At 46.8% G+C, this 21,712-nt stretch overlaps 1 protein-coding gene across 1 annotated transcript; it reads left to right on the forward strand.

Annotated features, from left to right (window-relative positions):
* The first annotated feature begins 1,567 nt into the window (after nucleotides 1-1,567).
* Nucleotides 1,568-19,887, forward strand: GRPEL2 (GrpE like 2, mitochondrial). The gene is made up of 4 exons (XM_056867052.1): nucleotides 1,568-1,632; nucleotides 10,506-10,686; nucleotides 11,985-12,066; nucleotides 19,493-19,887. The coding sequence occupies exons 1-4, from the start codon at nucleotides 1,568-1,570 to the stop codon at nucleotides 19,843-19,845; spliced, it is 681 nt and encodes a 226-aa protein (XP_056723030.1). The 3' UTR covers nucleotides 19,846-19,887.
* The last annotated feature ends 1,825 nt before the right edge of the window (nucleotides 19,888-21,712 follow it).

The following is a 21,712-nucleotide window of genomic DNA, read 5'->3' on the forward strand; positions in this document are numbered from 1 at the left end:
AACAATCACAGCTGCCTCCCCTTCCTGTGTTGGTTATAGCCGAGTCACAAAACTGAATCACTTTCTGGTTTTCAGGAAGCTCATCAGATTTTGTTTAAAACCCAGTTCTATGACTATACATTCCAGATTCTCACACTTTAAAACCTGCATATGTTCTCTCTTTTGTCCACAGTAGCTTGGACAAATGTAATTAGACTAGCATCTTAAAAGAGACAAGTCAAGTGTTGGCAGCTGTAATGACATCACAACAGTTTATTACAGTGCAAATGGTGATCATTTGGCCAAACCTTCTTAAGAAGGATGTGACATTTTGGAAGGAAGTAATGACATGGGGATGACACGCATACAAAATGACATATCTATATCCACTTTCCTACACAGATGAACAGGCATGGTTACATTTTTAGTGCCAGGTTTGTTTCCTTTTCAAAGGTACTATTGTGAAACTCAGCAGTTACCATTAAAATAAGCGCAACTACCCCATCCTCTTGTTAATCCCTCCCTCATGCTGCTTGTACTTTGGAAGAGAGAGGACGCTGCTAAATGGGTAGGGTTGCCATCATCCAGGTACTACCTGGAGACCCCCTGCTATTACAACTGATCTCCAGCCGAGAGACGCTGTCCTTCAGTGTTACTCCTCTGAAGATGCCTGCCACAGCTGCTGGCGAAACGTCAGGAAAGAAAATACCAAGACCACGGTCACACAGCCCGGATAACCTACAAGAACCGATAGAGATCAGGGCAAGAGTCCAGTAGCACCTTAAAGACTAACAAAAATATTTTCTGGCAGGGTAGGAGCTTTCGGGAGCCACAGCTCGCTTCTTCAGATACAGCTAGAATGTGAATCCATCTGTCTTTAAGTAGAGGAGAGTGAATTCAGACAAGCATTAGTACGTAAATGTTAACAGTATGTCAATGTGAATAGCAGGCGTGATGGGATTAGGTGTGGTATGCAGAAGAGTCTGTGATGTCCAGGGGAGAGATCAGTTCATCTGGAGAAAATGGCTGCTTTGGCATTGGGACTCTATGACATTGAAGCCCCTCCCCTTCTCAAACCCCACCCTCATCAGGCTCCGCCCCAAAAACCTCCCGCCGGTGGCAAAGAGGGACCTGGCAACCCTGTCAATGGGCCTTGAAGCAGGCTGATTTGAGGAATCAGGCTGCCTTGGCCGAGCATAGGGAACGTTTTCCCTTTTTCCGAAGAAGCGCCTCAGCCTTCGGTCGCTGAATTGACCAGGCGGGGAAACCAGCAGGTGCGTGTTCCATGCTGGCCGCTGCTTTACCCGTTGAATTTCCACCTGTTGCATAGCTGCGGAGGCCCCCGCAGCGCCTAGTCGAGGGAGAGGCACAAAACGGCACCCCTCAAAGGCGCCAAACTTCAGCTCCCTCCCGTCCCACCGCCGGCGCCACCAGCAGGGCGGCGACCGCAAATCGCGGATAAAAGGACGTTCTGAAAGGGGAACCCCGGTTGTGACGCGGAGGCTCGAGAGCGCGGTGGCTGACGGGAGTTGTAGTCCCCGTCGCGTTCCCCCCCGCCGGCCAGTGCTTGGCGGTCCCGCGCGCGGCGATGGCAGCGGCCAGGTCAATGCGGAGTTGCCTCCGCCCTTTGCTCCGACGGCTTCGCGGCGACAGGTACCCGAGGGGGTTCGCCGGCTCCTTCCCGGGAAGACTCGCCTCCTTTTCCTCTGCAACGCCCCTACCCTTTAAGGGGTCTCCCCCAACCCCCAACCCCCGGTTCTCCTTAGGGCCTCTTCGCGTCGACGTTTCCGACGGTATACCGGGGCGGGTGTGTTTGCACGGGTTTCCTCTCCCCCTCGAGAGTGGGGCCGGCCTGTGGAGGCGCCTTCTTGGGCTGGCAGTTCTCGCCTCCCCTTCGCTGCCCGGGAGCCCTTCGGAAACCACGAGGCACAAGAGTCTCCTCTCGCCTCTTCCTCCCCCCCCCCGCTCTCTCTTCGGGCCATTTCTGCACGGGAGGCTTCCCAGTGCAGTCCTAAGGCAGAGCTGCTCCGCTTCAAAGCCATGGATGCCTGTGGTCAAGTGGATTGATTAATCCTTTGCAGAGGGCTGTCTGGTTGGAAAGGAGCCCCTCGCTTCCAGCCCGCTGCCTAGTCGCGTGCCGTTCCTGAGCAAAAGAAGGCTGTGGCCGTTCACGCGTGGGAGCTTTTGCCTTGGATTTGCCGCTCTCTAGTCACGGGTTCTCAACAAGGGGGATTTTAGGGTTCCGGGGAGGGAATTGGGACCACTGTTAAAGCAAAGTGTGATGTCCTTTAGGTTATGCACCATCTGTCAAACTGTAGTTTGTTTTTAATTTAATCTGCGACATTCGAGGCAGTTTGTGACTGTTTTAGGAAGGGGGGATTATATTCTGAACAATGGTGAAAGGGGGGAATGGAGCAAGGAAGATTGAGAACCACTGCTAGAAGCACGTTTTTCCCATCCGAATCCTCAGAACTGCGTGGGGGGCTTACTGTTGAGTTTGGGGAATGTGCATCTAGAGAGCGGCAAACCCAAGGCGAAACCTCCCATGCAAAAGTGGGCTTTAAACACATGTTTCTTATGCATGACAGGTTTTGCCTTGGATTCGCCGCTCTTTAGATGCCCATTTCCCCCGTCCATATTCTCAAAACTCAACAATAAGCCCCCATGCAGAGTTTTGAGAATTCGGATGGGGAAAATGTGTTTCTAGCAGTGGTTCTCAACCTTTTTTGCTCCATTCCCCCCTTTCACCATTGTTCAGAATATAATTCCCCCCTTCCTAAAATAGTCAAACTGTCTTGAATGTCGCAGATTAAATTAAAAACAAACTACAGTTTGACAGATTGTGCATAACCTAAAGGACATCACACTTTGCTTTAACAGTGGTCCCAATTCCCTCCCTGGAACCCTAAAATTCCCCCCTTGTTGAGAACCCATGACTAGAGAGTGGCAAATCCAAGGCAAAAGCTCCCATGCATGAATGGCCACAGTCTTCTTTTGCTCAGGAATGGCACACGACTAGGCAGTGGGTTGGAAGCGAGAGGCTCCTTTCTAACCAGTCAGCCCTCTACAGAATTAATTAATCCACTTGACCACAGGTATCCATGGTTTTGAAGCGGAGAAGCTCTGCATTAGAATTGCACTGTAAAGAGTTAAACTAAGTTTGTGCCCCCCATCCCCTTTCTTTCCCAGTGCTGTAGTGGGAACCTCCCCTGGTCTAGTACTTGAGAGGGCCCTGGATACTTGGTGCCTATGGACAAACGGGCATTTAGTGTATGTGACTGTGTGGTGTAGTGGTTAGAGTGTCAGACTAAAACCTGGGAGATCCTGGTTCACATTTCCCTGTGTGGAAATTTGCTGGGTGACCTGAGACCTGTCATTCTCAGCTTAATGCACCTCACAGGGTTGTTGTTGTGTGGATGAAATGGCAGAGAGGAAAACGAATGTATAAATAGAAGCGGGTAGTGGATGCACACAGGAAGCTACTTTATGTCAGACATTGGCCTTCAGCTGGGGGGGACTTGCCAGAATCTCTGGCACAGAAGAGTTTCTCCCATTAGCTACTACCTGGTCTCCTTTTAACAAACCAGGGATTGAACCTGCAACTGTCTCCTAGCAAACCATGCTCTGTCCCTAACGAGGAAGATGTAAATTAAAGTCCACTTATTTCAGAGTTGTCCCACTTCAGACAATCCAGTAGTTTGCAGAGAATGTATCTGCTTATTTTGTTTGCAGCCTACATCCATACCATAGGAGCAGAGCATAACATAAGAAGAGCCCTGCTGGATCAGACCAGTGGCCCATCTACTCCAGCGTCCTCTTTCACACAGTGGCCAACAATTTACTCCAGTGGGCCAGCAACAGGGCACAGAGACCGAGGCCTTCCCCTGATGTTGCCTCCTGGCACTAGAATTCAGAGCTTTACTGCCTCTGAATGTGAAGGTTCCTTTTAGTCACTATGGCTAGTAGCCACTGATAAAAATACTCAGTAAATTTGTTTAATCCTCTTTTAAAGTCATTTATCCCCCAGTGGAGTCCAGCTTTGAACAGTGAAAGCCTTAGATAAATCTTTAATAAGGAGAGTGTTTTCTTAGACTACTTAACCGAATTAATGTTAAGCTCTTATTCTCGAGGAAGACCCAAGATATTCAAACCACATCTTGAAACTTGAAAACCAATGTGTCAAAAATCTTTCACTTATTGGCTTAATATTTTCCTTTAATGTGTTGCAGCCGTCTTTCTGATTGTATTCTGTTCAAAGGTATTCTTGACTCGCTAGGAGAATTGTCAAAAATGATTTCTTAAGCTTTATTTTTGGTGTGGTCTTCAGCCATGCTAAGTACTCACATATTCTATTGATTTCATCAGGTGATCAATGCTTTATTTATCAGACCTCGAAATTGGGGTAACTAACTGTTTAAGTTTCAGTAATGGTGTAATGGAGCATTAGACTCAAGAAACCTGCATTCCAGTGCTCACAGCCATGACATTTGTTGAGACTCCATTCAAAGGGTACAAATAAACTCCAGTTAGTTTGCAGTCAGCTAAAGCCTGGTTTGTTCTCATGTTCATAGATGTCCTCCCTCCTCTTCTTGCATGTGGAAACGAGGTTGAAAGCTTACATAACCAAAAACTAGTCTAGCTTCAGCGTACTGTGACATCCAAAGTTGGATGTTTCCACAATTTGGGATCTGTCTATTTAGGAAATGTGTATGTTGCTTCTCTGGACCTACTGAAGAAATCTCACAATTAAAATAAACCAAAAGAAGCAAAGAGCAATAAAAACAAATGTCAATAAAAATAAATACATTAGACAGTCAGTAAAAACATTCCAGTAAAAAAAAAAACAACAACAGTCAAAGCAAGCCAAGACATAACAGAGCAGTCTAAAATATTAATAAAATAGTCCTCAAACCATAAAGTAGGCCATTAAAATGCCTTAGTTAAATGCAGGGGTAAAATGAAATGTTTTGGCCTGTCTGCTAAAAGGAAGGAAAGTTGGTGCCAACTGAGCATCGCGGGGAAGGGCATTCCAAAGGCAAGGTGTCTCCACCAAAAAGGCCCTGTCTCACGTTACTACTTGCTGCAGGCAGAGGAGCAGGCAGCAGGAATTGAAAAGAGGATTTCAACCAGAGGGCTGGATGACGGGAGAGATGTTTAGGATCTTAGTTAAACGCCAGCACTTTGAATTGTGCCTGGAAAAAGAGATGGGGCAGCCAATGTAAATCTTTCTGCACAGGGCTAATACAGTGTCCTGGCTGCCAACTGAAATTTCTGAACAGTTTTTAAAAGCGTCCCCACATAGAGTGCATTATAGTAATCTAACCTGGATGTGATCAGAGCGTGGATCACTGTGACCAGATGACGCTTTTCACAGAAGTGCCATAGGAAGCACTTAGGCCTGTTGCCCTTAAGATAGCTGAACTTTGGTTCAAAATGGTAAGTTGCTTCAGTGGCTCAGGCCTTGCAAAGGAATGCTTTCAGCTGCTGCTAATTTAACACCTGTAAAGTGCCCCCAGTGAGTGAGAGCTTGGTGCTTGCCTCCCTAGTCATTTCCACAGCTGTAAGCGTTAATTAATTGCTGGACTCTGGTTCCTTGTGAGGTTGCCTAGCATGCTGGTGAGGTCATAAAACATCAATTTCAGTCCAGCCAGTTATTTTTTTACCTTTTCTCTTACTTTTTTTGCCCACTTACTTTCAGGTGCTTTCCTGTTCTTTTTTGGACTGCAACATTTCTTTGGGAACATGGGCATGTTTTGCTTGTCTTCAAAGGCCAGCAATCCTTTGAGATGGGACATTGGTAATCATGGGCTTTGTAAACCAATTAGAGAGCTTGAGCTAGATAAAATATCAGTTTAGACGCCGTGGTACAGTGTATATAAAACATAAATGGATTTGGGTCCCATTCCCAAGATGTTTCATTATGTATATGCAAAAATTCCAACATATTCCAATATATGGAAAAATCAGAAGTATGGACAACTTCTGGTCCCAAGCAGTCCAGATAAGGGATGTTCAGCCTGTACTCTGTACAATGACCATTGCTTAACACTTGCCTAGATGCAAGTACTCTGATGGCTTGGAATAAGTGTGGACTCTGATCTGTAAGTGATAATTGTAATAATTGTTTTCATAGTTTGTGGTAGCTTGACCAGATGGTTTCTGAGAAAAATCATTGAATTGATATCTGCTGTTGACAAACAGGAAATTAGTCCCCTCTAGCACAAAGTAAACTTTGACCACAAGGAGACTGATTACAGTAAAACCTCTTATAATGCTGTTTTATTTAACAATCTTTGTCCTGGGTATAATTTTTTAAATAAAATGTGGAGGAGTGGGATGGATGCCAGCTCCACAGTCTGGCTGGAAATAAATACAGCTAGCCCTAAAATGATGCGTCACCACTGTGCGCAGGCTGGCCGCCTCCCAGCAGATCTATGCAAGTCCTGCACGGCTAAGAAACGGGGCTTTCGGTAGGAGCTGTGGGCTGTCACAGAAGGCAGCTGCAGCTCTCCCGGGAGGAAGCCTCAACATGATGACCTGGCGAGGCTTCCTGGAACACTCCGGTAGACGAGCCCAATGCACAGCCAGCTGGTGTTTGCCACCTCCTGCGGTTCTCACATCACTCATAAGTAAGCAAGTCATGATCCAGCAGCAAATCGCCATCCATCACCAGCTGCAGTTCCAGTACCGCCAGTTCCAGCTCCCGGACACGGGCACCTGGCAATATTGTGTACACCTCCCCATTAGAACCTGTGTTATCAGTACCAGCTGATTCTCTTATTACTCTGTTTTCAGGAGCTTAACCACGGGAGGTATTTACTGTACTTAGTGTTAACTGACTTTGACATGAGAACCTGTGTTATCAGTACCTCTTATAGAGCTGGTTCTCTTTATCACTCTGTTTTCAGGAGCATAACCACAAGGAGGTGTTTACTGTACTTATAGGGCAAAACTGGCTTTACATTTTGTCACGAACAGCTATGAGTCATGCAGAATCTTAGGAGCGTGCTCTGTAATGTGAACTCCAAAGTGCTGAAATCACTTCTCTTCAACTGATGGGAGATTCTGAGATTGGTTCGTGTCCCCATATTTGTAGTAACTGAGACTGGTCTGTTAAGGATCATACTTCCTTTCTTATGCAACTTGTGTCTACGCCCACAGTTCACAGAAGGGACCAGATGTCAGCCTGTAGAAGATAAGGATTTATGTACTCCATTGTTCAGGATGGGTCATTATGGTAGTTAAATGTTATCAACCAAGAGTTCTTGAAAGAACTCTTCTTCTTTTTGTGCCCACTGGCATATTAAATCTTCAGAACTGGGTTTAGAACCAAAGGCAAAGTATTTCAAGATGCAGGCAGAAGTAGATCTGTTAAGTTACATTTTTTAAAATTTTGATTTCACAGCACCGACTTGAAAGAAATCTGCCTCAAATAAGCAGATCTCTAGCACAGGCTCATTTAGTCCCATATTTCTCTCTGTGTGCCTCTCAGGGCATGTAGCAACATTCGGACACGTACCAAATGTGAATTGCATGTGTATTACTGCACCTCAGTGTAAACAAATGCCAACATAATGTACTTGAACATAAAACTGTATTTATCTTGTCGGATTACAGTTTTACAGGCTACTGTGAGCTTTTGAAAAGTGCACTTATGGTGGTTGTTTCTGAGTGATTTATGTGCAGCGTATTCTCATAACAGCTTTCACATAGAATGCTCCCAGCTTATGCTATATCACCAGCTTGGTGGCATGAGGGGCCGTGGCTCGGTATCTGCACAGCATGCAGAAGGTCCCAGGTGCACTCCACAGCATCTCCAAGTAAAGGATCTGGCACTAGGTTATGTGGAAGACCTCTGCCTGAGACCCTGGAGAGCCACTGCCAGTTTGAGTAGACAATACTGATGGACCAGTGGTTTGATTCATTATAAGGCAGCTTCATGCGTGTTCATGTAGGGATTCAAGTTTTCATCTGGGCAGTAAGTGTAATAAATCAACTTTAACTTGTAGAACTGGCAGTGAGAATTGTTAGGACTTTTGAAAGAGCCTGTTTCTGTGCAGAGTGCAAAGCCCAGGTCTTCCTCCCTGTCCAGAGTTTAAGCAGAAAGAGAGCCTTCCCTCAGGTCTTACTGCATTCTTACTGCCCTCATAGAGGAAGGGGGAAAGAATGTTCCCGTGTGGGGTGGCGGAGCAGATCATCTCAGTGCCTAGCTGTCAGGGACGCTGGGGAGGATGCATTCATTCACTGCCTTCTGGTATCCCTGTCACCAACAAGTCAGTTAATTGCAAAAACCTGACGCTTGCAAAGCTATATGCTAGGAAAACAATTGCAATCGTCTCTTAAAATCTTCCCCCCTTAACATTGCATTACATTCTTTCACAAGCACTTCAGAAAATGAAAATTAGATTTGGGGTAATTCCCCATCCCCCCAACCCAAGAAAACAACTTATTCTAAGTTTTGTTATGTGTGTTTTGTTAAAACAGATCAAATACATTGCTACTGTCTTGCAGGGCATACCAATATTATTGTCTCCATCTTGATAACTAGAAAAAGGTCGCCAGTGCAATTCAAGAACTCTCTTCCTAGCCTGCCTCTCTTGATGCTGTTGGCTGATCTTATGTCACAGAGGACCTTCAAAGTATGCGCAGGAATATTATTGCTCCTGTGGCTTCCATTGCCTGAAGAGTGCTGCAGTGTTTGTTGTAATGTTTAGAGAGTTACTGAAGACTTTGGACTTGGAATTCTGATCTTAGCAACTTCTCTTGGAAATAGCCCCCCCTTTATCTATGGCAGCACACCATGGAGGCATCCCTGGTATGGGATGAGGAAGGTCTTGCTAGCAGCAGTTGAGTTCTACATGTAGGCAAAGTTTGCCTTATCTCTTTGCACACATTTAAAGCTTGGGCAGGGCCACAGGTGTGACAGGTGCAAGCTGAAGGGCAAGAGCATGAGAGCCCTTGACTCTTAGCCCCTAGCTCACAACCTGGATCTGTGTGGCCTACCTTGTTGGTCAAGACCAGCCTGGGATCTCTTTCTTTTCTCTAATTACATTTAATTTTAGTGATCTGTCTTTCATTAATTTGCTATGAGCAACTCTGGGCTGGATCCAGACAAAATTGTCAGTTTCCACCAATTTTCCCATTCCCGCAGCAGATCCCTCTTCATGTAATTCTTTAGCGTCCCCTACCCCCAGAAGCAGCATTTCATGGGGGTCAGTGGGAAAGAAAGGCAGGCAAGTTCTGTTACCTGATGTAAAATTCAGTCCAGATCCATAAATGCTTTTTAATTGGTATTTTGCTGATGCAGATCAGTTATGATCTCAGATTGTTTCAGTGAAAAACTGAGATTGGAATAGGGGATTTTAGGGAAAGTACTATAGCACGTTAGGAACTGGCAGTAGCATTCTGTTAGGACTTGGCTGCGTAGAAAAATATTGGCGTTGCTTTAAGCAACTGAGGCAAAATGGTAGTTCTGTCAGCATTTTGATAATTGTTTCATGCCACCCAGACTGTCTGTTGCTAAAAGCACAGCTTTCAGATTTGCAGAAGCTGTTTACCTTTTGTTCAACAGTAACATGTATGTCAGTAAAACTATTCCAATACCTCCCAGGTGGAAGAATTCAGCTAAGCTAGTGTGCTATGTAGTATGTTTCCAAGTCTCTAAGGGAGCTGAAGATTTTCAATGAGTCTTTGTCCTACAGAGAATTCTTGCTAAAAATATTATTGAGTGGGAAAGCTTGTCCTGCATTTCCATGTTTTGGAGATAAACAGTAGCAAACGTTTGATTCAGCAATCTGCTGTAATTTTTAAAGTGGACATGCTTTTGCTGTAAGTGTTAACAATCCAATCCTAGACAAAATTGCATCCTTCTAAGACCATTGATTTCCATGGACTCAGAAGTATAGTTCTGCTTCAGGGCTGCACTGTAAGAAACTTTGCACAAAGTAAGTTGTTGTCTTTCTCGCCAACATCAGTTAACTTTGTTCCATTTTTATGCAAAAGTGAGTGAGATCGGGAATCAGGTTTCCAAGCAGTGTATGAAAAGGCTTTGTTGTGTTCGGCTTACATCCTGCCAAGAGGGTGTGCTGAGCACCTCTGCTGGAAGATTAAAACTGAGCTTGTTGCTGGAGGAAGAGATTCTCTCCCAGTATCACATGAGATGAGCTTCAATGTGTACCTTAGATCAGTGGTTCCCAAGCTTTTCTGAGTATGAGGGACCCCTTTTTAACATCAAGAAATTTTGTGGACCTCCCCATGACAGTAATTGTACTATCCATTTACTGAGAAAAATGCATCACGACAGGAAGATCACAATAGCAGTGCTTAGTTGGATTCGTGGGTGCCTTGAAATAAACTCTGTGTCCCTAGGTTTTGGAACCACTGCCTTAAACCATAATGGCAGGCACCAGTGGGTTAAAAACACAAAGGTGGATGTACTCGGATAGTTACTTCCAAAACAGATTTATGGCTTACTGTCACAATTCTGACCGCTGTTTATGCCTTACTACCTCTCTGTGTCATTTCAGAGGTTTACTCTTTGCCTTCAGCACTGCTGCAGAGCAGAGGAGCGCAGGAGATGACTGTGGTCCTGAAGAACCCCGTGACGGGCCTAGACATCACCTCGATGAAAATGCTTCAGGCAGCACTTCAGACAGCGCTTCAGATCGCAGAACCCTCGAGCTGGAAGAACAAGTCCGTGACTTAACAGTAAGTACCTGCTCGGACACTCTCCTAACCAAGAAATGCAGCATCTTTTCACAGCCAGATGCTCTTAAAACGCTTGTGGCCTGCATGCTGATGCTCAGAGCCAGATGCCTGCCTTGCCCCTTCTCCGATGTTTCTCGTGCTGATGCCGTTGCAGTGCTGCCACGTGCAGTCTGTCCAGGCCTTTTAGAGCTGGGCCTGGAGACCTGCAGTGCCTCTGAGCTGCTCTTTTCTGTCATAGAAAAAGCAGGACATTGTGGGGTGGCTGCTGCGGCTGCCCCTCTCGCCCTGCACAAAATGGTGGCTGCAGGTGGGACATGTGAATCTGTTGTCTATCATCACCATTCAACAAGCAGGAAAGTAGAGTCGGTCTAAGCTCCTTGGTATGGTTATCCCAGTGACTGTGTTGGTGTAGACCTTTTAAAAACCACATGGGCTGCAGTTGCTAGGGACATTGACTACACTTCTGTGTAGTAGTCATTACTGTTCCTTGTACTGACTGTCAATGGAATGTAAAGAATTGTTTTTGGAAGAAGTGTGGCTTCCACAGTTCTGAAATATTTTCCTTTGTTGGGCAAGAGTCTGCAGCTACTGTCCTAAATGTTTTCTTTAGATTAATTGATTTATTTAAACCCTTATTTACTAGGGAAATGACTTCAAACCCAGATGCCTTATCCAAACAAAATTCTTGGTTTAACCATGAGTGCAGACTCCTCAAACGAGCAATATCCAGGAAACACAGAGAACTCAAAAGGAACAATACTATTTCAGTATTGAAGGAGCTGCTAACCATTAAAAAGAACTACAAGGATTTGGTAAATCGGAGGAAAAAAGAGGGCTTTTATAAAAATAGGAGGAGCTTGATTACAGCTATAAACAACAATGATAATTCAACCTTCAGGCGGACCGTGAATGTTTTCCTTTGCTCTGTTGTTAGGGGAGATGCCTCTTAAGATTACAATACCCCCCTTCACACACACACTCACCAAGGCCGAATTCTTTTGCAGTAGAGTCTGTCACTTACGCAATAAGAAATAAACCAGTTAAAATATCTCCATTAATAATAGGAAGAGGTGCCTTAGCCAAAGCAGCAGCTAAAGAATGCAGTCATTTTAACAAGCTGTCTCCAGTCCTCCTTATCTGAGTGTGCCACATTATAAGGCACTCATTGTTCTCTTGCTTGAAGTTTCTGTTTGCTGCATATTCCAGTGAAAAATGCACATCTCGCCTGAGCAGATTAGAGGTATACAGGAAGAAAAGTACCTTGTGTCTCATGTTTCTGCCTCTTGCTGTGTGTGCAGGAACGATACCAGAGAGCCCTGATGGATTCCGAAACTATCAGGCGGAGGACACAGAAGATCGTAGAAGATGCTAAACGGTTTGGTAAGTTGTTGTCATGCCAGTAATAAAGAATTTGCTGAAGTGCTGCCTGCCTGCCCATACACTACTGAATTTTCTTTGCTGTGTTAGGTCCCATTTATCCATTTCCCTCCTCTTGATTGTAAATTCTCTTTCGCTTCATCCAAACTAGTTTACAGAGTTCACTAGTTGTGGTTCTGGGACAGCATTAATACCCATCTTGGTTTAACATGGTTTTCAAAATGCATCCTGTTTACATGGAAACATAACTAATAAAATAATCTGTGCTACTCTATGTACAGCAGAGGTTTGGTAAATGTAGAACAGCAGCGCTGCAGCTAGTATTTAGAATCATAGCTCCAAAAGCATAAGAGGAACTTTAAAATGGGGGTGTTCAACACACAACAAGCATTTGGAGTCTTATCTCAGAGATGCTGGTAATATTTTTTCCATTGAAGTACGGGTAGAAGAGGTCAGAATAAGGCACAAATCTGACAGCTGTCAGCCCTTGGCCCACAGAACCAGAAATCACCACAAAGTCATATAGAGTCCAAACAGATGGCTTTTACTGGTCAAATAGGCATACAGTGCAAACGAATAAAATGACAGCTATGAGAGACTCACTAGCTGGGAGATATTATAAGGCAGGAAAGGCGGGAGATTACACGCATAGGCTGAATACAGTTTCCCAGGAGCTGAGTTCCCAGGCCTAGGTATGCGACCTTGGGGGGCAGACAATACAGCGCAGAGACAGAGGCAATAACGAAACCGAGATAGCAGCCTGACATTCTGCTCCCCTCAAGGCCCCCTCCCAGTTCGCAAGGGGGCTGGCCTATCCGGGTAAGCAATGTGAAAGGCGTCGACGAGGTCGGGGGCGGAGACATCCCGTGCGCGCACCCATTCGTCATAGGCAGGGGGGAAATGTTTCCAACGGACTAAATATTGCAGGTTGCCATGGTGAACACGGGAGTCAAGGATCTTGGAGACTTCGAAGTGTTCCTCCCCCCCCACCATGATGGGTTGCGCAGGAGGTGGGTCCGGATGCCACTGTGGAGAAGCAACATGGGGTTTGAGGAGGCTTATGTGGAAAACAGGATGCACACGCCTCAAGGATTTGGGGAGAGCCAGTTCCACCGTGACAGGGTTTATGACCCGGGTGATGGGGAAAGGGCCAATGAATTTGGCGCTGAGCTTATGGCACGGTTGGGTGGAACGGAGATTTTTGGTGGAAAGGTAAACCAAAGCACCCACTTGCAGATCACCCCCGGGGGAACGATGTTTGTCAGCTTGCGCTTTGTATTTACGTTTGGCCCGGTCGAGGTTGCTAACGAGCCAGGGCCAAGTGGTACGGAGGGCGTGTGCCCAGGAGGCAATGTCGGGGTTCCCCTCCCCCTCTACATCATCTGCAGGAGCGATGGGACTGAAATCTTGTCCATACACAGCAAAAAACGGGCTAAAACCTGTGGATTGATGCATGGCATTATTGTAGGCATATTCTGCTAAAGGCAACAGTTCCACCCAGTTATCCTGGTGGTAGTTAACATAACAGCGTAAATAACATTCAAGTACAGCATTGACACGTTCAGTTTGACCATCAGTTTGAGGATGGTATGCACTAGACAACCCTTGTTCCACTCCCACCAACTTGAGGAAAGCTTTCCAAAACTTAGAAACGAAACCACTTCCGCGGTCACAAATTATCTTACGCGGAAACGAATGTAAACGAAAGATATGCGTCACGAAGAGGCGGGCCAGTTTCTGAGCAGAGGGGATCCCTGCGCATGGAATCAAATGTATTTGCTTAGAAAACAAATCAGTAACAACCCACAACACAGTTTTACCCCCACTGAGAGGGAGATCAGTCATGAAGTCCATAGCAATCACTTCCCAAGGTTTGCTGGGCGTTTCAAGAGGTTGTAGCAGTCCCGGGGGTTTGCCCTGCGATCGTTTCGCAGCGGCACAAACGGGACAGCTGCGGATGAAGGAGTCAATGTCGGAACGCATTCCCCCCCACCAGAACTGTCTGCGCAATAAGTGAAGGGTTTTCAGAAACCCAAAGTGCCCAGCTGTTTTGGCTCCATGAGCTAAATGTAAAACGTCCTTCCGGAGAGCTTTGGGTACATACAATTTTGAGTCCTTGTACCAGGACCCTCCTTGTTCCAAAACACCAGGAGGTAGGGTATGAGCGGAACGTTCTAAAAGGCACTGGTCCCGAAGGACAGTTAAAAAGGACTCGGAGATGGGGATTTTGGAGGGGGCCCCCCCGTCGGCCATGGAGATCTTAGAAACAGTTATGGGGCTAGTGCTTACGTGCGGCGGCGCGCAGACAGCAGGCGGCTGGGCGGTCGGAGGGGTAGGAAGGGCGGGAACTCCGGTTTGTTGCGGTGGCGGCTGGGCAGCCGGTTGGGCTGGCGGAGCTTGCAAGTTGGGTAAGGTGTGCTGATGCTGGGATCGAGTTTGCACAGCCAGCATAGGTAGGGCCCCACGTTGCATAGGGGTGAACAGAGAGTTGGTGGGTCTTTCGAGTTTTACCGGATATTGTGGTAAACGGGAGAGGGCATCCGCGAGAACGTTCTGCTTCCCAGGGACGTGCTTCAGGGTGAAACGGAACTGAGCAAAGAACTCCGCCCACCGTTGTTGTTTCGCCGATAGCTTATGGGACCCCGTGAGGGCAGCTAGATTTTTGTGATCGGTCCAAACCTCAAAGGGGACTTTAGACCCTTCCAAGAATTGTCGCCATAGAGTCAGTGCATGATGAACTGCTGAGGCCTCTTTCTCCCAGATGGGCCAGTTTAATTGAGCGTGCGCAAATTTTTTTGAAAAGTAAGCGCAAGGGTGAAGAAGACCATCCGGTCCTTGCTGGAGGAGAGCCCCTCCCATGGCTACATCGGAAGCATCGACTTGCACAATGAACATTTGATTTGGGTCTGGGTGCCGTAGCACCGGCTCCGAAGTGAAGAGGCGTTTGAGGGCCAGAAAGGCGGCTTGGCATTGCTCAGTCCATAGGATTTTTGCGGAGGGCAAGGCAGCCGAGCTTACTTTTCCCTTAGTTTTCAGTAGGTCCGTAATGGATAGAGCCACCTGGGCGAAGTTAGGGATGAATCCCCGATAGAAGTTTGCAAATCCCAGAAATTGCTGTACTTGCTTACGGTTGGTGGGGGGAGTCCAATCGAGGACGGCTTGGACTTTGGCGGGGTCCATGCGAAGACCTTGGTGGGAGATGATGTATCCCAAAAACGTGAGTTTGCTTTGGTGAAATTCACACTTAGCTAGTTTTGCGAAAAGTTGATGGTTACGCAGGCGTTGCAGAACTTCCCTGACCAGAGTCACATGCTCGTCCATAGTTTTCGAATAAATGAGAATGTCATCTAAGTAGACCACCACCCCACGATATAGAAGGTCATGTAGGATTTCATTGATGAGTTGCATGAAGACCCCCGGAGCCCCTTTTAATCCGAACGGCATCACAAGGAATTCATACATTCCGAAACAGCTAGAGAAGGCAGTGAGGTGTTCATCCCCTTCGCGGATACGGACTCGGTAGTAAGCTTCCACCAAGTCTAATTTAGAGAACACACGGCCTTCCTGTAATTGTCCCAAAATATCTGATATTAATGGGATAGGATAGGCGTTGGTCTGGGTAACCGCATTGAGCTTTCTGAAGTCAATGCACAGGCGAAGGTCGCCCTCTTTTTTCCGGACGAAAAACGCGGGGGCTGAGTTTGGGGCATTCGAAGGGCGAATGAACCCTCTGGCGAGGTTTTTGTCCAAAAAGTCCCGGAGGACAGTGCGCTCGGAAGCGCTCATAGGGTAAATCTTACTCTTGGTTAATGTGCAGTCCTTTACTACTTCAATTGCACAGTCTGAGGCCCGGTGGGGGGGTAAGGCATCACATTCCCTAAGGTCGAAGACATCTTCAAAGTCCCGGTATACAGCGGGTAGAGCCGGTGGTGCTGGGGCAGTAGAGGTTAATGCTGGAACGGGCGGATATAGCAGAGCAAAGTTTTGCCGATGCTGGTCGCAGGTGGGACTAGCGAAGGAGATAGTGTTTGTTTCCCAATCAATACTGGGACTATGTCCTTTAATCCAGTTAATTCCCAAGACCACTTCAAATCGGATAGGGGCTATAGTGAAGTCTATTTGTTCCCAGTGGGAACCAATTCCCATTGCCACCCCTATGGTGCGGTGATCAACTGGACCCCCCTGGAATTGGCTTCCGTCCATTTGGGCAAATTGGACGGGGGCGGGTAAAGCCTCAGAGTCGGCTCTGAGTGCAGCAAACGTGGCTTCGCTTATGAGAGTGCGACAGCAACCGGAGTCAATTAGTGCTTTGACGGGGATTTGTGGGCCACCGTTAAGTTGTTGTAAAACTGCATCCACGTAGACGGTGGAGTCCACTTCTTTGATTTTGGTAGGAGCATTCGGTTTGATAGGAAGATCCTGAGAGGTCTGTGGAGATGCTCCATTCACCACAGACCGGAGCCGTTTTTTGACAAGTCGAGGGGAGATTCCAGGTTTAAGGCTGGAGAAATCCAAGGATTTTCCTCATCCGAAGAGGGAAAGTTGTCCCCCAATGGGGCACTTGTAATCCGAGACCCGGCGGGGTCGTTGGTAGTAGGCAGGGAGGCTGGGTCCCCGGCATGGAGTGCAGAGGGTGTGGGTCTTCCCGGAGCTGCGCTGCGGGTGGCCGCGGTGCCTCTGCGTGGTGGACGACCTCGGGCGCGGGTTGTCGTGCTGGGACGAAATAATTCCTGGCGGCGTGGGCAAACGGCTGCAAAGTGGCCCATTTCTCCGCAAGTAAGACAGGCACCCCTCTGAAATCGGGCTTCACGTTCCTGGGGTGGACGTGGGGGATTTCGCGGGACGAGCAGTGGTGCCTTGGGTTGAGGCTTTTGGGTGCCCTTCTCCTTGTGCTTTTGACGGACGAGAGAAATAAAGCGGCGGCGGCTTTCCACTTCCTCGGCTAATAGGATCCAGTCTTCGAGGGTATCGGGATCGCCCCGCATGTAAGACCAGTTCAGAATGTCAGGATGCAAGGCTTCCCTGAAATGATGGATCAGGGTGGTCTCGGGCCAACCTACAATTTTACTTGCCAGTCGTTGAAATTCATCGGCAAATTCTCGAACTGTAGCAGAGCCTTGTTTTAATTGTAAGAGTTCCGTTTTGGCTCTTTCCCCCAGGAAGGGGTCCTCAAACCTCCTTCTCAGGGCAGTCATGAAGTTGTTGAGGGAACGAATAGCATGAGAGCGGGTGTCAAACTGGAGGACCATCCAGTCAGCCGCTTTGCCTGTCAGAAGGGAAGCTACGTAACGCACCCGGCTATCTTCCGTGGGGAAAAGTTGACCTTGTTCTCGCATATAACTGTCCACTTGATGCAAGAAACAAGGCAAAGTCTCGAGAGATCCGTCATACGTAGTCCTCAATTTGAGTTGCTTCCAAGGGCCGGGCGCGGGTTGACCCGGTTGCACGGGTGGTCCGGGCGGAGGAGCAACAGGAGCTCCAGGAGGCAAGGGTGGAGCAGGCACATTAGCGGGTGGTTGCACGGGTGGTCCGGGCGGAGGAGCAACAGGAGCTCCAGGAGGCAAGGGTGGAGCAGGCACATTAGCGGGTGGCTGTACGGGTACCCCCTGACCCGGTATCGGAACGGGCTGTCTCTGAGCTATCAGGGTTTGTTGTAATTGCCTGTTCTCTTGAAGCATAAGTTCCATTACTTCCTGGAGTTGATCAACACGGTCGGAGAGCTCCCGATTCTGGGCTCGTAAGAGATGAACCTCCTCACTTGGGCCACCAGTAAGATGAGGCTTACTGGTCCGGAAGCTTGTGGCCCATTGAGAGCTATCCCCATATAAATCCTCGTCTTCAGACTCTCCTGAGTCTCGACGTCGGTCAGCCAAACGGCGTGCGCGTTGGGTCGCGCGCGACGGGACAAACGCCGGGGAAAAAGACAGACCTGATAGCCCTAGTACATAGTCCTTGGGGCGCGTGTCCACGTTCGCCTGATTCCTAATCCTTGCTGCAGCCGCCCTGGCTGCTTCCGCAGCCTCTCTCTCTCTTGCGACCTTAGCCGCTTCGGCGGCTTGCTGATCCGCAAGAACTTTGGCGTTCTCAAGTCTTAGGGCAGTCTCTGCCGTAATGCGCGGCAAAAGTTCTGTCTCGAGGAGTAAGAGTATGGGGTCGGGTTCCCCGCCCAGCAGAGGTTGTACTCGAACCGCCAGTGCGGGTGCCTCGGCTCCAAAGGTCGGGGTCAAAACTTGAGCCAAGGTGGCTACCGGGGTGTCCTTTGTACATTCCACAAGGAGAAGAGCGGTGCTAATAGCGACTCGCTTGGCCTCAGCCTGACAGCTGGCTGCATCCGGGATCAGGGAAAAACCCTCCGGCGGGGCTCCCGCCATGGTAGAAAGAGTTTCTCGAGAAATAAGATTATCCAAAAGTCCAGTTAATATTTGTAAATCCTCAGTCGCCAATCGGGCATCGTCCAGTAATTGATCCAAGTCCTGAAGATCTAAACGAGCATCAGTATCCTCCGACGTTAACATCCAGAGACGTCCTGTAAGAGATTGCCACTGCTCCTGTACCAGTCCCCTCAAGCGGCAAACCTCTCGGGTCGTCCGGAAAAGTTCAGCGATTAAGTCTTGTAACAGAGTAGGGTCCTCAGAGAAGGGCTCCAGGGTAGTAGATCACCTGGAGAGCTGCACAGCTCCCATCCAAGTGGCAGGCGAACCCCCCTGGGCTCCAGCCTGGCTAGTAGAATGGTGAAGAGAGATAGCTGTCATAATGTCAGCCCTTGGCCCACAGAACCAGAAATCACCACAAAGTCATATAGAGTCCAAACAGATGGCTTTTACTGGTCAAATAGGCATACAGTGCAAACGAATAAAATGACAGCTATGAGAGACTCACTAGCTGGGAGATATTATAAGGCAGGAAAGGCGGGAGATTACACGCATAGGCTGAATACAGTTTCCCAGGAGCTGAGTTCCCAGGCCTAGGTATGCGACCTTGGGGGGCAGACAATACAGCGCAGAGACAGAGGCAATAACGAAACCGAGATAGCAGCCTGACAACAGCCAAGAATACAAAATTGGTAAGACAGAACACTACCTGCTACCTTTTTTGACCTATCAAAACAAATCCATGGAAAAACTAAATGAGAGGGACCATTCTAATGATGATGTTGCAGGGCCAGCTTACTGCTTGGAAAGAATACCTAGGCAACACATTCTAGTGTTGACATCTGTATGCTATGAAAAACATGTTATGGGGAAATTAGAGAAGCTGAGAACGGCTTGTCTGTTCCTTAATGGAAACTAATGCACTCATTTCTGTTCCCAATACCCAGTGGCAGCATTTCCTGGATCTTGTTGTAGTGTCATATAAATCAGACTGTAAAGAGTGTAATCCTCTTCTTGCTTACCTGTCATTGTCCTAACCTTTGCCTATTTGTTTGCAGGGATCCAATGCTTTTGTAAAGATCTGGTAGAGGTAGTAGACATCCTGGAGAAGACCACTGAGAGCACCGTAGAAGGAGTACACAGTGACCCAGATTCAGCTCTGAAGAATATTTGTGAAGGCCTGTCTCTTATAGAGTCCAAACTGCAGGGCGTATTCAGTAAACATGGTCTGCAAAAAATGAAGCCCATTGGTGGCAAATATGACCCCTATGATCATGAAGTAGTATGTCATGTCCGAACAGCAGGAATGGAGCCAGGCACTGTGGCATTGGTGTCTCTAGATGGCTATAAACTCCATGGTCGCACTATCAGACATGCACGAGTTGGTGTGGCAGTAGAATCACACGAATGAAGTTGACGTGCGCATTAGAACTCAAAACTGTAATGAACTGAATTCTCTCTCCATACAGCTACTGCTGCTACAACATGTCTTTTATTTATTAAGCCACGTTTGTGTTACATGCTGGCTTCTCAGGATGGGTGCAGTTGCCTGACCTTGACTACCGAGATGTACAGTTATTTAATGGTATTTTTTTCTGTTTTATAAATACCTTCCAGCTGTTTCTCAGAAGTAAGTAGTTCGGTGATCTTTACTGTTTATTTTATTTATTTATTTGGAACATTTCTAGGCTGCTTTAAGTGCCCAGGGCAGCTTACAAGTAAATATATAAAATACAGTCACGTATTAAAAATCAAAACACTCTCAGCTTCAGGTCTCTATTACGTTCTGCATTGGACTGAAAGGAAGGATGGAAGTCTAGAATTCCAGTAAGTGATTTTTTTAGCTTAGAATTGCCTATGTGTAGGCGATTTCTACTTTCCCTGAAGCTGCTTCAGCCTCTGCTTTCTTGCACATAAACTGGGAAAGGATACCCAGCTACCTCACAGAAATGCTATGACTTAAGAGTTGCAAAGGACTCTGAAGAATCAAATCAGAGTGCTGTGTAGTATGGCACCCTGCAGAAGACCTCCCATACCTTTCAACAGTTCCTTGAATGGCTGGAGGCCTTTCTCACTTCCACATGGTTGTTTCAACCTATAAACTTCTGAAATGCGGATAAGCTCATCATTTGCATAGTTAAAAGCTGAAGGACCGGATTTCATGGCTCTGTAGCAGAATGTATGTTTTAGGGTAGACTTTCCCAAGTTCAATCTCTGGCAGTCTTCAGAAAAAGGATCTTAGGGAATTGTGCTGCGATGTTAACCGTTACCTGTCAGAGTAGACTTTACTGAGCTAGTTGGACCAGTGGTTTTACTCTGTATGCAGAAAATTCCTGGGTGTCTAAAAGCCCAAAAGTTTGACTCAGGAAATAGTTTAGTACAATTTTCAAGCACAGTTTGACTTGGCAGTTCTGGAAGGAAATAAGGACCTTTGACCTGCAAGTGGGAGTCTTTTGTTTTATTTGAGCCCTCAAGTAATTAATATGCAAATACTATTATAAAATTTTCTTGGCCTTTCTTGGGACCTCTTGATTAGGTAGAGAATCTATACTGTATTTTTTTAGTGGTTTTCAATGGGAAAAAATCTGAATAAATATCTGAAGTGTCCTTGAACAAATTTCAATACCGTGGCAGGAAAATATTAGACTTACTGTTCTGCCAACAGAGAATGGGAGCTGACATCAGGTAGCTGCCAAACCTGAGGCCAAACTTGTTCGATTTAACCATAAAATGACTTAATTAGTGATTTGGTCTGTTTTTTTTTATATGTTTGGCTCACCTATTACATACAATCATCTTATTTCAACATGATATATTCAGTAGACACTTAGGTACCCTGTAGTGTAGCTCTGAAAGACATCCTAACTGTGTGAGAGAGATGATGGAGGAGACCCATCCCATGCTTTCCTGAGTACCATGTAAATTGCTAAGTAGGGAGAGGCTTCTTTCAAATGAACATCAGTGTTCTTTGGATTTGTCTAAACCTGATGAAGACTCCAGTCCCTTCACTGGCTTCCGTGTTACTTGCATTAAGTTAGCATATCCTTCTTCAAGAATCTCTCTCCCATGATATCTGAAACTCCAAATGTGAAAGATCCAGCCTCACTGGTATTTTATTTTCAGTCACTTTACCTGTTGCAGACATGGGGGTATTTAATACAGAGGTTGTCGGGAAGCAGTGGAGCTTCATATTAGTATTTTTATTCTTTGTTTCGCAGGCATGTGAATTTGAACTGAATTCATGCCCATGGAATGTCTGCAGCACCAAAATGGAAATA

Source organism: Euleptes europaea, chromosome 1, assembly GCF_029931775.1.
Source record: "Euleptes europaea isolate rEulEur1 chromosome 1, rEulEur1.hap1, whole genome shotgun sequence".
Lineage (NCBI taxonomy): Eukaryota > Metazoa > Chordata > Lepidosauria > Squamata > Sphaerodactylidae > Euleptes > Euleptes europaea.